Genomic DNA, 15,479 nt, shown 5'->3' with positions numbered 1-15,479 from the left:
CAGGAAGCGCTAGCATTTGGGTCCAGCAGCACACAATCTACTACCGTCCGGTAGAGGAGGACCCTAGCGGAACGTCCAAGAGTGGTGCCTCCAGTTCGTCAAGGAAAAACAGTAAAAATTCGCAATCAAAGATAATGCGACGGAAGCCGGAATTCTGGATCGATGGAGTCGCTCCGTCGGTTGTTTCATCGTTGGTACCATTTTTGACGTCGAAACTGCCGGACGTTGTTACGGTGCAGGACGCCTCCCTGGACGCTCTGTGCATGCTGCGCATCATAAACGCACTCAACCGGCACTGGGCGACGCTGTACTTTTCCGTGCCTCAAACGCACATCGTTCCACAAGCAGAGTTCATACACTCCAAGGTTTGTTTTTTTTTTTCCAAGGATCAAACTCCAGGAAATTGAGCGTTTTTTTTTGTTCTTCTATTTCAAACAGATTGCTGCCAAGGCTAGTCGCCAGCTACAGGACCCGCTGGTCATCATGACCGGCAATCTGCCCCAGTGGTTGCAGCAGATTGCAGCCGCCTGTCCATTCCTGTTTCCCTTCGAAACACGCCACCTTCTGTTTTACGCCGTTTCCTTCGACCGTGACCGGGCGTTGCAACGTCTGCTCGATACGACGCCGGATCTAAACTCCGCAGACACCAGCGAGCGCGTTACGCCTCGTTTGGACCGGCGCAAACGTGCCATATCACGTGAGGACATTCTCAAGCAGGCGGAATCAATCTTCCAGGTGCGCATCAATAATAATCAATGAATTATGAATTAAATTAATTAAACTGTTCCCTTTACAGGACTTTGGTCACTCGAAGGCCCTGTTGGAGATTCAGTACGAAAACGAAGTCGGCACCGGTCTCGGGCCGACGCTCGAATTCTACGCACTGGTTTCGACGGAACTACAACGCTGTGATCTAGGATTATGGAACGATAGCGACAGTTACAAAAACAACAACCAGCAGTCGAGTTCGATCGCGGACAACATTGTCAAGTCGTCGTTGAATCAGATCGACGACGACACAACAACCACCACGAACACGACGACTGCCACGTACAATAGCAGTTCGACAATGGGCACGAATCGGTCGTCGCTTTCGCCGACGGTTACGCACCAGCAGGACAGTGACCATAACGTCAGCGACGGTAGCTTCGTGATCAGTAACGACAATTCGCTGAACATGCTGATCGAACAGTCGGACAATCTGCTGATCAACAATCCGCAACAGGCGGAGATGGAGAACAACCATACGCCTCCGCCGGCCAACAATCAGCAGCAGCACTCGCTGATATCGCCGACGTCCGCCGGAAGCAGCTCCAGCGTTTCGTACGTCAACGCGCCGCACGGGCTGTTTCCGATTCCACTTAGTAAAACGGCGAAAACTTCGCAGATCTCACGCTTAAAGTACAAGTTCAAATTCTTAGGCAAATTTATGGCTAAAGCTGTGATGGATAGTAGAATGGTAATTATAATAATCCTCGCGTTGATTTAATGATTGCTTTTTAACGATTGTTTCGTTTTGCAGCTCGATTTACCCTACTCGATACCGTTCTATCGGTGGTTACTGGCCGAAGAGAACTCGCTCGGTCTGCCCGATCTGGGCACGGTTGCACCGGAGGTGCAGGGAACCCTGCTGCGGTTGAACGAAATCGTCAAACAACGCGACCAGGTGCAACTCGATCTCAGCCTCGATGCAATGGAAAAGACTGAAAAGGTAAAGTTAAACTGTGAATGTTGCCTTCTGAAGTCCTAAAATGAATCAACGAAACGTCTTTTCAGATTGAATCACTCGACCTGGATGGATGTCCGATTGCGGACCTCGGGCTGGACTTTGTCCTGCCCGGTCATCCGAACATCGAACTGCGGCGCGGTGGTCGCGACATGCCCGTCACCATTCACAATCTGCATCAGTACATTGCGCTGGTGACCCACTGGTTCCTGCAGGAGGGCGTCTCGCGGCAGTTCGAAGCACTGAGAGAAGGTAAGTTGGATCGATATTTTGTTTTCCTATATTGGGGTGCACTTTAGAAGTACGAGAAATGAATATGTAACGAAAAGTGACTACGTTTTGTATAGGACTTATTTATAATTCAGTCTGCTTTGAAATCATGGATGGTGGATGTGTAACATTTAATGTTTTTAACGGAGCTATTCTTACTACCGTGAGGAATTACTAGCTCGAAGTTAGCCACGTCCCTGCTAAACTAGGTTTCTATTTACCAAATGACGCCATAATCACCAGACAATGGTACTAACCGGCGATTCTTCTGGTTCTTAATCCACGAACATTTTGGTAGAATATTTTTAAGGAAGTATCGGCTTGAGCATACGAGGATACTGATGATCTTAGTTGTCTTACCCATTTCATGCTTCCGCAATATTGGCCACCGCCATTCTGGTAGTAATTGTGGATTTGATAAAATTTTGGAAGGTTTAGCTGTTTGCTTGACAAAGAATTTTGGAAACCCCGCCCACTGACCCGCATGCCGAACTAGAACAACTGCTGATCGCTTATTGGAATGCCTCAAGGGTACGGGGAGGTCAGGGCCGTCCATGGTATCGACAACTATGTGGATTTTACACCCACACGCACTACTGGGACCTCGTACCATTCTCGGTGCAACCCGGAATCACCGGCACCATTGAAGAGTGCCGCTCAAATGTCGCTGTGAGAGCCGTTGACGAGACTGTTATCCTTTAAGTAGCTGTTTTAGGTTATTCAAAATTACGAATAGGGTTAGTGTGTGCATAGCTACTATACATCTCGACTCGACTGAACATCAGACAGCTATAGCACGTTCCGCAATCTGACTTCAAAATGAGTTAGGTGCCTTAAAGACGGATGGTGTAGAACACGCTGGGCAGCAACAGGCCAAAAGTCTACCAGTACAGAAAATGACTGGTTTGACGATCGAGTAATGAAGAGGAGAACGCATTTTCATAAGGGAGAACTTGGTCGAATACCGAGGAGCACGAAACTCAAGGGAAAAACGAGAACAGCGCAAATTTTATGGAAGAATGAAACAATTTCATGCGGGATATGCAGCAAATTTTACCAAAGTCTGCACAAACGAGGATGATAACTGAGCAGGAGGTGGTTGACAAGTTGAATCAATTTGATGGATAGGACTTCTAAAGATTAATAGTCACTGGATAAGACACAGCAGAAAAATATTACTTACCAACCTACCTGAATAGTTTTTAATATCTGGGAGAGGAGAAATGGAAGAAAGAAATTGTTTGGATCATCTACAAACTGGAGGTCCCTTTAACAGGTGAAATTACCGTGGTAAAACTCTGGTAAAGGCTGACTGCATAGTATTACCAGATTTTTTCATGCCAACTGTTACGAAACTGTTAGGAATATAACATACATCCACATCACACACTCATCGCCTTTAAGGCAACATACGATACAATCGATCGATACCAGTTGGAGCTCTTTGGGATCAGAGCTGACCTCGATACTATTGCCACAGCAATCTCCGTGGTTGTAGTGAAGACAATCTACGATAGACTGAAAACAAAAGCTGATTTGTCTAAAAGTAAACACGTCGAAGCTAAAATATCTGCCTGGTAAGCAGAGACTAAGAGGAAAAAAACGGTTTACGGTTTACGGTAAACCGAATACGGTTTTTCAGACAAACTGACGCGACTGATCAGAGCTACATTGGATCGAGTGATGTGTTTCGTACGCATCTCTGGGACACTCGAGTCCCTTCGAGACGCGACGAGGGTTGAGACAAGGTGACGGTCTATCCTGCATGCTGTTCAACATCGCTCTTGAGGGGGTGATCCGACGAGCGGGCATCGAAACGAGAGGCACGATTTTTACCAAGAGTAGCCAACTTCTAGGCCTTGCAGATGACTTCGATATCATTGCCAGGAACTTTGCGACGGCGGAGGCAATCTACGCCAGACTGAAAGCGGAGTCTAGGAGAATTGGGCTAAAAATAAATGCGTCGAAGACCAAATACATGAAAGGAAGAGACTCAAAGGAAACAAATGTGCGCCTCCCACGGACGGTAACCGTTGACGGCGACGAACTAGAAGTGGTAGAAGAGTTCGTGTATTTGGGATCGCTGGTGACCGCGGACAACACTAGTAAGGAGATTCAGCGGCGCATCCAAGCGGGAAATCGGGCCTACTTTGCCCTTCGTAAAACGCTACGATCAGGAAGCATACGCCGCCGCACGAAGCTAACAATGTACAAAACCATTATTAGACCGGTAGTTCTTTATGGACTTGAAGCCGTGACGCTGCTTACGGAGGACATACGCGCCCTTGCCGTGTTTGAGCAGAAAGTGCTGCGGACGATATTTGGCGGAGTACAAACTGAAAGCGAAGAGTGGCGGAGGCGTATGAATCACGAGCTACAGGCACTGCTTGGGGAGACTCCCATCGTACATCTAGCGAAAGTTAGCAGGCTACGGTGGGCCGGACACGTCGTAAGGATGCCGGACGACAGTGCGACGAAAATAGTCCTCTTCAACAACCCCACCGGCACCAGGAACAGGGGGGGCCCAACGTGCACGATGGCTCGACCAGGTCGAAAGCGATTTGCGACTTCTGAGACGACTAGGAAATTGGCGACGAGTGGCCCAAGACCGAGTTGAATGGAGACGAGTGCTTGAAACAGCACGAGCCACCCCGGCTCTATACTGCTGAAGAAGAAGAGGAAAAAACATGCGCCTCGCGCAGACGGTAATCGTTAACGGGGATGATCAAAAACTAGTATAAACGAACTCGAAGCAACACCTCCCAGTTGGTCTCCAGATACGACAATGATGGTCTATCAAGCGTCGCATGTTCGAATTTCGATTGAGAGAGGCTGTTAGAATCAATAGGAGCGTAGCACTAACCCCGCCATTGTGCTGTATTTTAACAGCTAGCGGGGAAACGAATAAAAAATAGAAGGTCAAGTTCCCAAAGCGGAATTTACCACCAAGGTGCTTACTTTTTGCTTGGGTCTCCGGGTATAACAATGTACGAGTTTGAGCAATGCATTCAAGTAGGAAAACAAACGGGCCGACTACGCCCTTCACAAAACGCTACGGTTAAGGTGAATTTGCTGCCACCTTATGTAGAAAACCCTTATTGGATCGGTGGTTTTTTATGGACCTGAAGAGTTGTGACGCTGTTCGCTGTTGGGTGTGCTGCGGACGATTTTTAGCGGAGTGCAAATGGAAATTACGAGCACAGGCACCGCCTAAAAAATGTTAACGTAAATCTAGCGAAATTCGGTAGATATGATACAAACAACCGCTGTTGCTGGGTGCAACGCCGACACACACGCGAGCACACATCCTCGTAGCGTCGTTCTGCGCAGCCCACTCATGAAGCGCGAGCACTGTCAACAACTCACAAGCCTGAGTAGGATATACAGCTGGCGATTTTGCTTTACTTGTTCTTTCCTTCAATTTACGCCCTAGCTTCACACGCGGGTAACATTTATTTATTTATTTATTATTTATTACTTCATCTGACTAGAGTCTACATGAATGGTTTCTGTAAAACATTGGTGCTTCTTAACCTTTGTACAAACTTATACGATTTAAACAATTCTTCCACTTTAGAAAATGCTCTAACACATGCAGTAACGGGTTCATTACATCCAAAGACGGTACGGTGGAATGGAGTTTGCAGTAAGCCGGTGGAACGTAGAGTCCGTTGCGAAGCACGAAAATCCAATAGAGATAACAGACTGGGGGAATCGATTTCACCGTTGATGACTTTGGCCACGAATACTGCCTGGTGCGTTTTTCGTCGATAATCTAGCGATTATCTCGGGATGACGCCATGGTAGATGTCGCAGGGCAAGCCGAATGAATTTCCTTTGTACTCGTTCGATGCGCAGGTTCCATGTTAACTGCTGAGGACACCATACAATACTACAGGTTTCAAGCAGTGGCCGAACCAGAGCACAATACAAGGACTGCCTTCAAGTCCGTGTAGATTGCGTCCACTTGCTTCATATTCTCTATTTGCGAGATACAGGTAGAGGTAAACTCCATTAAATTCGTACAAACGGAACGACCAGGCATGAAGCCATGCTGAGCTGAAGATATGTAGTTTGTTTGTACGAGACAACATCATACTGCTAACAATTATTTCGAACAATTTTGACGCGGCAGACAAATAAGTAATTCCGCGATAGTTTCTAACGTTCCGGCGGTCGCCTGCTTTATACACTGGAAACATAAACGACTCCTTCCAAATATTCGGGAATTTAGCTTGTTAGAAAGATTTGTTAAAAATAATGCGTAAAGGAACGACCAACGGCACAATACAGCGATTCAAAACTACAGCTGGGATGCCATCAGGTCCCGCAGAGAAGGAACGCTTCATTTTTTTGCAGCGGTTATCATGTCAGCAGTAATCTCAAAACACATTCAAGTTGACCAAATCAGCTGGAACGTATGAAGCAGCGGTTTGTGCATCTTGATTAAACGCTGTTTCATTGGCGAACACAGATGAGAAAAAGTTTGCGAACAGCTCACAAGATTCAGGAACGGATGTAGCATCAATTCCGTCAAGGCACACGTGAGAAGGAATGGAGGAGCATTTCCTTTTCGAATTAACGAAATTCCAAAAAAATTCGGTTGTTTGCGGAGATCGGTTTGCACACGCAGTACATAGGATTTATAAAGAACCGCATTCAAACAACGATATTCAGCACTGGAACGTTTAAAGTTGCGCTGTATCAGCGTTGTTTTACGTTTACGATGTGCACGCTGTGCTCGGTTGCGTTCCCTCTTCAACTGCCTAAGATACGGAGTGCCCCACGCAGGTGAAGCCGGTTTAATCAAACAGAGCCGGAGCGGTCCTATTATCACAGATAGGCAACGACATCACAAGCGGTGGGTGGTGAGGGTCGACAGGCAGCAGCGGGGTAACACAACGATCGATTGACAATAAGCATCCAGAAGTGCAAAATACCAGGTCTAATATGCGTCCGAGATGATTTCGCTCTGTGTTCGCTTGTGTAAGGTTCAGTAAATTCATACCATCGATCAAAGCGGCTCTGGCACAGGGCAGATGCGCTGTGGATACATTTTGACTTCCATCCGATCCCCATTCAATGCGAGGCTGACTAAAATCGCCGCACACCAGAAGCGAGCCCCGATCAGTACATTTGTCCCACAGCTCACAAAAAGACGAAACGTGGCTATCGACAATGTCGATGCTGGAACTTTTATCCGGCGGAATGTACAGGCAGCAAAGCAACAGCTGTTTGCCACGGACAGTAGCATTAACGCAAACTTGTTCTAAGTGGGCGCTGTGAGTAGATTCGGCAATCGAACTAGAGTAGCATTGTGCCATGGCAATAAGTACACCTCCGAAGCTGGATTTGTCTCTGTTGCGTGGATTACGGTCGCAGCGGAAAACATTATAAGACGTGCCGAATAATTGTGACGAGTCGATGCGGTCGTCTGGTCCAGTCTCCGTTAAAAATATTACGTCAAGATCACACTCATGAGTCGTCAAGAAAAATTCGTCAATTTTTGTCCTCATTCCGCGTACATTAGACATAGAGCGTACATAGAGAGTGATGTCATGCGCATTATCAACGTCACACTGCAATACGGAATCACTTAGGGCAGTAAGAACAGAATTATCGCATAAATACTCGCCTCTGATGGGAGCCTTAAGGTACCAACCGGCGATTCTTCTGGATCTGGTTCTTAATCCACGAACATTTTGGTAGAATATTTTTAAGGAAGTAACGGCTTGAGGATACCAGGATACTGATGATCTTAGTTGTCTATTTCATGTCTTCCCTATTTCATGCTTCCGCAATATTGGCCACCGCCATTATGGTAGTAATTGTGGATTTGATAGAATTTTGGAAGGTTTAGCTGTTTGTTTGACAAAGAATTTTGGAAACCCCGCACACTGACCTCGCATGCCGAACTAGAACAACTGCTGATCGCTTACTGGAATGCCTCGAGGGCACGGGGAGGTCAGGGCCGTCCATGGTATCGACAACTATGTGGATTTTACACCCACACGCACAACTGGGACCTCGTACCATTCTCGGTGCAACCCGGAATCACCGGCACCATTGAAGAGTGCCGCTCAAATGTCGCTGTGAGAGCCGTTGACGAGACTGTTATCCTTTAAGTAGCTGTTTTAGGTTATTCAAAATTACGAATAGTGTTAGTGTGTGCATAGCTACTATACATCTCGACTCGACTGAACATCAGGCAGCGTTCCGTAATCTGACTTCCAAATGAGTTAGGCGCCTCAAAGACGGATGGTGTAGAACACGCTGGGCAGCAACAGGCCAAAAGTCCACCAATACAGAAAATGACTGGTTTGACGATCGAGTAATGAAGAGGAGAACGCATTTTCATAAGGGAGAACTTGGTCGAATACCGAGGAGCACGAAACTCAAGGGAAAAACGACCACAGCGCAAATTTTATGAAAGAGTGAATCAATTTCATGCGGGATATGCACCAAAATTTACCAAAGTCTGCACAGACGAGGATGATAACTGAACAGGAGGTGGTTGACAAGTTGAATCAGTTGATGGATAGGACTTCTAAAGAGCAATAGAGTTACTGGATAAGACACAGCAGAAAAATACTACATACTAACTTACCTGAATAGTTTTTAATATTTAGGAGGAGGAAAAGAAATGGAAGGAAGAAATTGTTTGGATCATCTACAAAATGGAGGTCCCCTTAACAGGTGAAATTATCGTGGTAAAACTCTGGTAAAGGCTGACTGCAAAGTGTTACCAGATTTTTTTATGCCAACTGTTACGAATTGCCCGAGGTTTCGTAGCGAATTATCAAACAAGCTTCATGGAAGCCCGCGCCACTGCAGACCAAATCTCCGCCATCGGATATCTTGCAAAAAAAGAACGTTGGGAATACAAACATTCACCTATATCACTCACTTATCGCCTTTAAGGCAACATACGATACAGTCGATCGATACCAGCTGGGGCTCTTTGGGATCACAGCTGACCTCGATACTATTGCCACAGCAATCTCCATGGTGGTGGTGGCGGAGGCAATCTACGATGGACTGAAAACGAAAGCGGATTTGCCTAAAAGTAAACACGTCGAAGTTAAAATATCTGCCTGGTAAGCAGAGACTAAGAGGAAAAAAACGTGCGTCTCGCACAGACGGTAATCGTTAACGGGGATGGTCAAAAAGTAGTAAACGATCTCGAAGCAACACCTCCCAATTGGTCTCCAGATACGACAATGATGGTCTATCAAGCCAGTCGTCGCATGTTCGAATTTCGATTGAGAGAGGCTGTTAGAATCAATAGGAGCGTAGCACTAACCCCGCCATTGTGCTGTATTTTAACAGCTAGCGGGTAAACGAATAAAAAATAGAAGGTCAAGTTTCCAAAGCGGAATTTACCATCAAGGTGCTTACTTGTTGCTTGGGTCTCCAGGTATAACAATGTACGAGTTCGAGCAGTGCACTCAAGCAGGAAAACAAACCGACTACGCCCTTCGCAAAATGCTACGGTTTAGGTGAATTTGCTGCCACCTTATGTAGAAAACCCTAATTGGATCGGTGGTTTTTATGGACCTGAAGAGTTGTGACGCTGTTCGCTGTTGGGTGTGCTGCGGACGATTTTTAGCGGAGTGCAAATGGAAATTACGAGCACAGGCACCGCCTAAAAAAATGTTAACGTAAATCTAGCGAAATTCGGTAGATATGATACAAACAACCGCTGTTGTTGGGTGCAACGCCGACACACACGCGAGCACACATCCTCGTAGCGTCGTTCTGTGCAGCCCACTCATGAAGCGCGAGCACTGTCAACAACTCACAAGCCTGAGTAGGATATACAGCTGGCGATTTTGCTTTACTTGTTCTTTCCTTCAATTTACGCCCTAGCTTCACACGCGGGTAACATTTATTTATTTATTTATTATTTATTACTTCATCTGACTAGAGTCTACATGAATGGTTTCTGTAAAACATTGGTGCTTCTTAACCTTTGTACAAACTTATACGATTTAAACAATTCTTCCACTTTAGAAAATGCTCTAACACATGCAGTAACGGGTTCATTCAAGGTTACCGAGTCTGCTTTGACAAGCGAGTGGTCGTGGGTTCGAATCTTAGTAGAATCAAGCCATTCTCGATGTCAAGTGACTTTAGCATGGGTTTATTCTCAGGCCCCTCTATTTACCCTTCCTTCGTGCTGAATTCTATATTTACCTTCTGAAGCCTCTTAACAGTGCAAATGTCCCTCCTATAGTTAAGTGTACTGGTCAGAGGTACGAATGAGTCCTCGCCAGGGACGGCTATAATATGGGATAGTGCTGGCAGCGAGGAATAAGTGGGTAAAGTAGATTAAGCTTTGAAGGAAGGGTAAACCCCAATACACGCAAGCACGCATAAAATTTAATAAGCATATCGCTCACTCAATAGCGATTATAGCAAAAAGAAATGCAGTGCAGGTCATACAGCAAACACCCGGGCGATATTACAATAGATCAACTATACTGGTCGCAGTAATGAGTCCACACATGGAAAAAAAAACGGGTTCATTACATCCAAAGACGGTACGGCGGAATGGAGTTTGCAGTAAGCCGGTGGAACGTAGAGTCCGTTGCGAAGCACGAAAATCCAATAGAGATAACAGACTGGGGGAATCGATTTCACCGTTGATGACTTTGGCCACGAATACTGCCTGGTGCGTTTTTCGTCGATAATCTAGCGATTATCTCGGGATGACGCCATGGTAGATGTCGCAGGGCAAGCCGAATGAATTTCCTTTGTACTCGTTCGATGCGCAGGTTCCATGAACTGCTGAGGACACCATACAATACTACAGGTTTCAAGCAGTGGCCGAACCAGAGCATAATACAAGCATTTGAGGCAATGCGAATCATTGAAATTTCGTCCAATTTTAGCTTCAGGTAATTTGTTCATTAGAATCGCAAACAGTAAAGGTCCCAAGTGGCCACCTTGCGGTACTCCTGAGTGTACGGTGAATGGACAAGATTTGTTGCCATGAAGTTTTACAAATTGAGTTCTATTTTGAGATACGATCTCAACCAGTTGAATAATAGCGAACCTGAAAAACCTGTAAATTCCGACATTCGCATAAAAAAACAGTTAAATTCTCAACATTTGCGGTAAAAAAACTGCGTAATCCTTAAAACTTACTTAAAAATTGTTAGTTAAATGAAGCGCAATCAAAGTATGAGGTATGAGCTAGGACACCTACTCTATTTTACGATATCTCTGGTGTGCCACGAGGGAGCAATTTGGGACCACTACGGTTTATAAACTGCTTAGCAACAGAGTTCAACGGATACGGATCAAAGAATACAGCGTATGATGCTGTAACACACGTCGATCGAGACGTTTCTGATCGGAATGAAGAATCGAGGCGAATGCTTGAACAGGAAATGATAGAAAATATGTGTACTAACCGTTAATTTATTCTCCGCTTCGTTTTGCAGGATTCGACTCGGTGTTCCCGGTGAACCGGCTGCGTATGTTCTACCCGGAAGAGATGGAGAACGTGTTCTGCGGTTCCGGGCTGGGCAGCTTGTCGCATACCCGCTGGGACATGCGCATGTTGGCCGAGTGCTGCCGAACGGATCACGGTTTCACGCAGGACTCCCAGGCCATTCAGTTCTTCTACGACATTCTGAGCGCTTACAACCGGGAGGAGCAGCGCCTGTTTCTGCAGTTCGTCACCGGCAGTCCGCGTTTGCCGACCGGCGGGTTCAAGGCGCTGACCCCGCCGCTTACGATCGTACGCAAGAAGATGGACGGCAACCAGGATCCGGACGAGTATCTGCCTTCGGTGATGACCTGCGTCAACTATCTCAAACTGCCGGAGTACTCGAGCCGGGAAACGATGCGCCAGAAGCTGAAGCTGGCGGCCAGCGAAGGCAGCATGAGTTTCCATCTATCCTAAGTTGGACAATCGAAGAAGAACCGGTGCCGGTACTGGGGAGAGTGGGTTTAATGCTAGTCGCAGTGCGTATTTTTTCGTTTTGTTTATCATAATTTATACCGAATTGGATGATGATTCGATGTTTCGTGAAATGCTATTCGTTGGGGTCCTCGTGTATTATAGAGAACACACCTGCACTAACTGAAATGCGCAATACCGTTTGTTTTAACCAAATAAAACTAGTGAAGTGAATCCAATATTTGAACGCGAATGTGTAAATAGAGCAGAGAAGAGAGACGTTATGTTACAAAAGCCTGATAATATTGATTTTGGAAGAGAAGGACACCGATTCCTTCCGATTGTTTTCGATTTAGTCTTCAATCTTAACTATGGCGACTGTTTGACTCAGACGGGTAATGATTGTAACGAGAAGGATAAGAAAACAATGCGATGTCCCACCGGTAGAGCAGAAATTCATAATTTTCTTAGATTGTTTTTTTTTTCTTTTACGCGATCATCAGGCTGTTTATATTTTGTTTGTTTTTACCTATTACAAATGGAAATTGATTTTCTTTTTAGTTCTAGTTCTATTTTTGTTGAGGGAGTGTGGCACAGATAGCGTGCGATAGGAGCATAGAAATGCCACAGTGCAATGTAAAAAAAACTAATAAATAAAAAAGAAGCTATCATACGGCTCTGAAGATCCCTTTCACTTTCTTCTCCCCCTTCAGTGGCTGAAGCTGTCAAACAATTTATGCTGGTAAAGCCAGAGAACGAGAATTGCCTATGTCACAAAGCCATAGCAGTTTTATCTCTATACGTTTAGCTTTCCTTTAACTCTACCCTTATTAATCGCAACGTACATGGATAGATGGTCATCCGAACTAAGGTAATAAATGGACGTGGAATATGATTCAAAGCAAATATCAATAAACAATCGCGAAAGAAAGGTCAGGCGATGTTTCGAGCATTAAAAAAGTGTGTATTATATCTTGTTTTATTTTTTCTGGAAAAACCACAAATCAATACCAACAGAAAATATAGTAAAATATTGGCAAACTGAAATCTAAAAACATGTATCTTATAAAATGTACCGTAAATAATATACAAAATCAAGCAGTTAGCAAGCATTAATTGTAACAGAACAGAATGCCCGAAGAGAGTTGGCAGAGGTTGGTAGGCAAATGAGCGGTTGCAAAACCCTAACGGCGGAGAGTGAATGTGATTGCAGCGTTTTCAATATCCCATACAAACAACAACAACAACAACACCGAAACGCTGGCCGATTGATTGATTGATTGATTGAGTTTAGGAGATACGAAGCACATCAAATCTTATAGTTTCAAACTGAAATTGCGTGTGATTGGCCACCTGGTCTGCTCTGTGCGTGATGCGTTTTGACAGTGATTGTGTGGCAAAAGAGAGAGAGAGATAGAGCGGCGTGTATTGAGAACAACATTGAATACGATAAGCGTAACGATAATGATAACAACAATAATAATCATAAATTAATTGAAGCAGAAGTGTTGATTGGTGCGAGATCGAACGAAAGAAATCCTGCTGGACTTAAACTTAACTTCATTTAACAAATGTATATATAAATGCTTTAGGAGGGCATTCCCTCGCCCACTACAGAACCAGCAAATGAGAACGTGTTACCAGAGAACAGTTTCAGTTGGTTTTTTTACTATGGCAAAGTTGAAAGACGATTACCAGCCATGGGTTTAACCTGTCGCCAGGACAGATTCTCGTCTACAGCCTGGGGTCACATTGCGATTCTCGTTTCGAGTGATTTTTGTTCGTTTCGACCACGTTAAACGAATGGGCGAAACGAACCAAAATCACTAGAAACGAGAATCGCAATGTCATCCCCGGATGTCGTTGGCTATGATGCGTCGCCATGAGCCTATGGGTCTGCCTCTTCTACGCTGTCCAATCGTCACTTTGGACATTTTCGCTTCATCAGCCGTGTCGTACACTAGCGTCAGGTTCTCGAAGTAACTTTTAAGCAACCTGCATAGATAATCCGGTATCCTCATCCTATGCCGCGCTAGCGCGGTTGCACCCCAGCTAACTGTTAAACGCGTTTTGACGTCGATTGTGACTATGGCACAATACCTGTCGCTTCGTCTTTTCTGTCTCATAGGCTAGAGAGGGCCGTTCTCTATGACGGACTTGATGGCGTCTACAGTGGGCTTCCCCTTACGGAAACCAAACTGCATGCTTACCAGTCCGACATTACTCTCCACCACAGGCGTCAGCCTGTTTAAGATTACCCGCTTTAGTAATTTACCTAACGTGTCCAATAGGCAAATTGGCCTGTACGACGAGGGATCACCAGGTGGTTTCCCCGGCTTCGGTAGCGGTACCAATCTTTGGACTTTCCATTTGTCTGGAAATTCGCATGCTTCTGGGCAGTTCTGAAGCGTCTTTCTAAATATCGGGATATGCTTGGATCACCGCTTTGAGTGCCTCATTCGGAATCCCGTCAGGGCCGGGCGCTTGCTTTCTTTGTTTTTAAACCCCTGGCAATTACGATGAGTTCCTCATTCGCGACCGGAATGGGGACATCATTCGATTGACCGTACGGGGTCGGAGGCCACCAAACTGGATCCTGTTGCGGAAAGAGCCCTTCCACGATGACTCAGCACCTGGTATGCACCGCCCCAGGGGTTCGAATCCGCGTCGCGGCATAGATCCTGAAAACAGAATTTCTTGCTACGCCTAACCTCCTTGTTGAGCGCCAACCTGGCTGCTCTAAGTTCGACCTCCCGAGCTTCAGCATCTGCATCGGTCCGGGCCCTCTGTGCTAGCCTTCTCACTCTGTGGCACCTGGAGCTGCTGGAGCGGAGCTGGGCAATGGTATCACTCCACCAGTATACTGAGCTACGACCGTTCGTTGGCTGCCCCGTCCTGGGCATAGTGGTATCACATGCCCGTACTAGGACGTTGGCCAGCTCACGGGCCCTCAGGTTCGAGTGGTTGCTCTCTGCGCTGAGTGCTTCTCAGCAGCTAAGTTTTGTCTCAGCCGCTGAGTTTTGTCTTAACCCTCTCTGTCCCAGGGGTGTTTCGGTGGTTTACAGTTTTTGATCATGTAAAAAAGCTATTAATTAGCAATTCGTCAAACGCAATTATATAGCTTGTAAAACAATGTTTTTACTACGTTACGAAATCAAAATATCCATATTTGAATGCCTCAAAAATTTTATCGGCCAATTTTAGTATCGGAAGTCAGGGAGCACCTGTGCTACCATGGGACAGAGAGGGTTAACCCTAACTCTATCCGTCCTACTCTATTGCACGCTGAGTGCCAAGCTTAATTCTATACGATTCTCTTTTTCCCCTTCCCCTACGTTCACTTTGGGTGACTCAATTCACTTAATTCTGGCGCGGGCGAAATCTCTCTCGCCCTTGCGCATATTTACAGAGACTTAAGAATTTGTACGGAGCAGCGCGGGAGCCGCTCGGGTATCCAATTCTACACGGCCACACGGAAACCAACGCACCTCGCGGTCGTCGTTGCCTTCCGTGGTTACGAAACACAAAAAAAATGTGCTGACAATTAAAGCGCCTCGCGCTGGTACGTTACGG

General features: G+C 45.8%; 1 protein-coding gene across 2 annotated transcripts in view; it reads left to right on the top strand.

The window, feature by feature from the left end:
* LOC128744011 (E3 ubiquitin-protein ligase TRIP12) overlaps positions 1-13,385 on the top strand; it is a 73,519-nt gene extending 60,134 nt beyond the window's left edge. For both annotated transcript variants that reach the window (XM_053840751.1, XM_053840750.1), the window contains exons 7-12: positions 4-365; positions 439-735; positions 797-1,459; positions 1,523-1,711; positions 1,777-1,978; positions 11,446-13,385. In XM_053840751.1, coding sequence (XP_053696726.1) covers positions 4-365; positions 439-735; positions 797-1,459; positions 1,523-1,711; positions 1,777-1,978; positions 11,446-11,909 — 2,177 coding nt within the window. In that variant the 3' untranslated portion in view covers positions 11,910-13,385. The remainder of the gene's footprint in view (positions 1-3; positions 366-438; positions 736-796; positions 1,460-1,522; positions 1,712-1,776; positions 1,979-11,445) is intronic.
* Positions 13,386-15,479: the final 2,094 nt, after the last annotated feature.

This window comes from Sabethes cyaneus, chromosome 3, assembly GCF_943734655.1.
Source record: "Sabethes cyaneus chromosome 3, idSabCyanKW18_F2, whole genome shotgun sequence".
Lineage (NCBI taxonomy): Eukaryota > Metazoa > Arthropoda > Insecta > Diptera > Culicidae > Sabethes > Sabethes cyaneus.
This window is presented reverse-complemented; position numbering and strand designations above follow the sequence as displayed.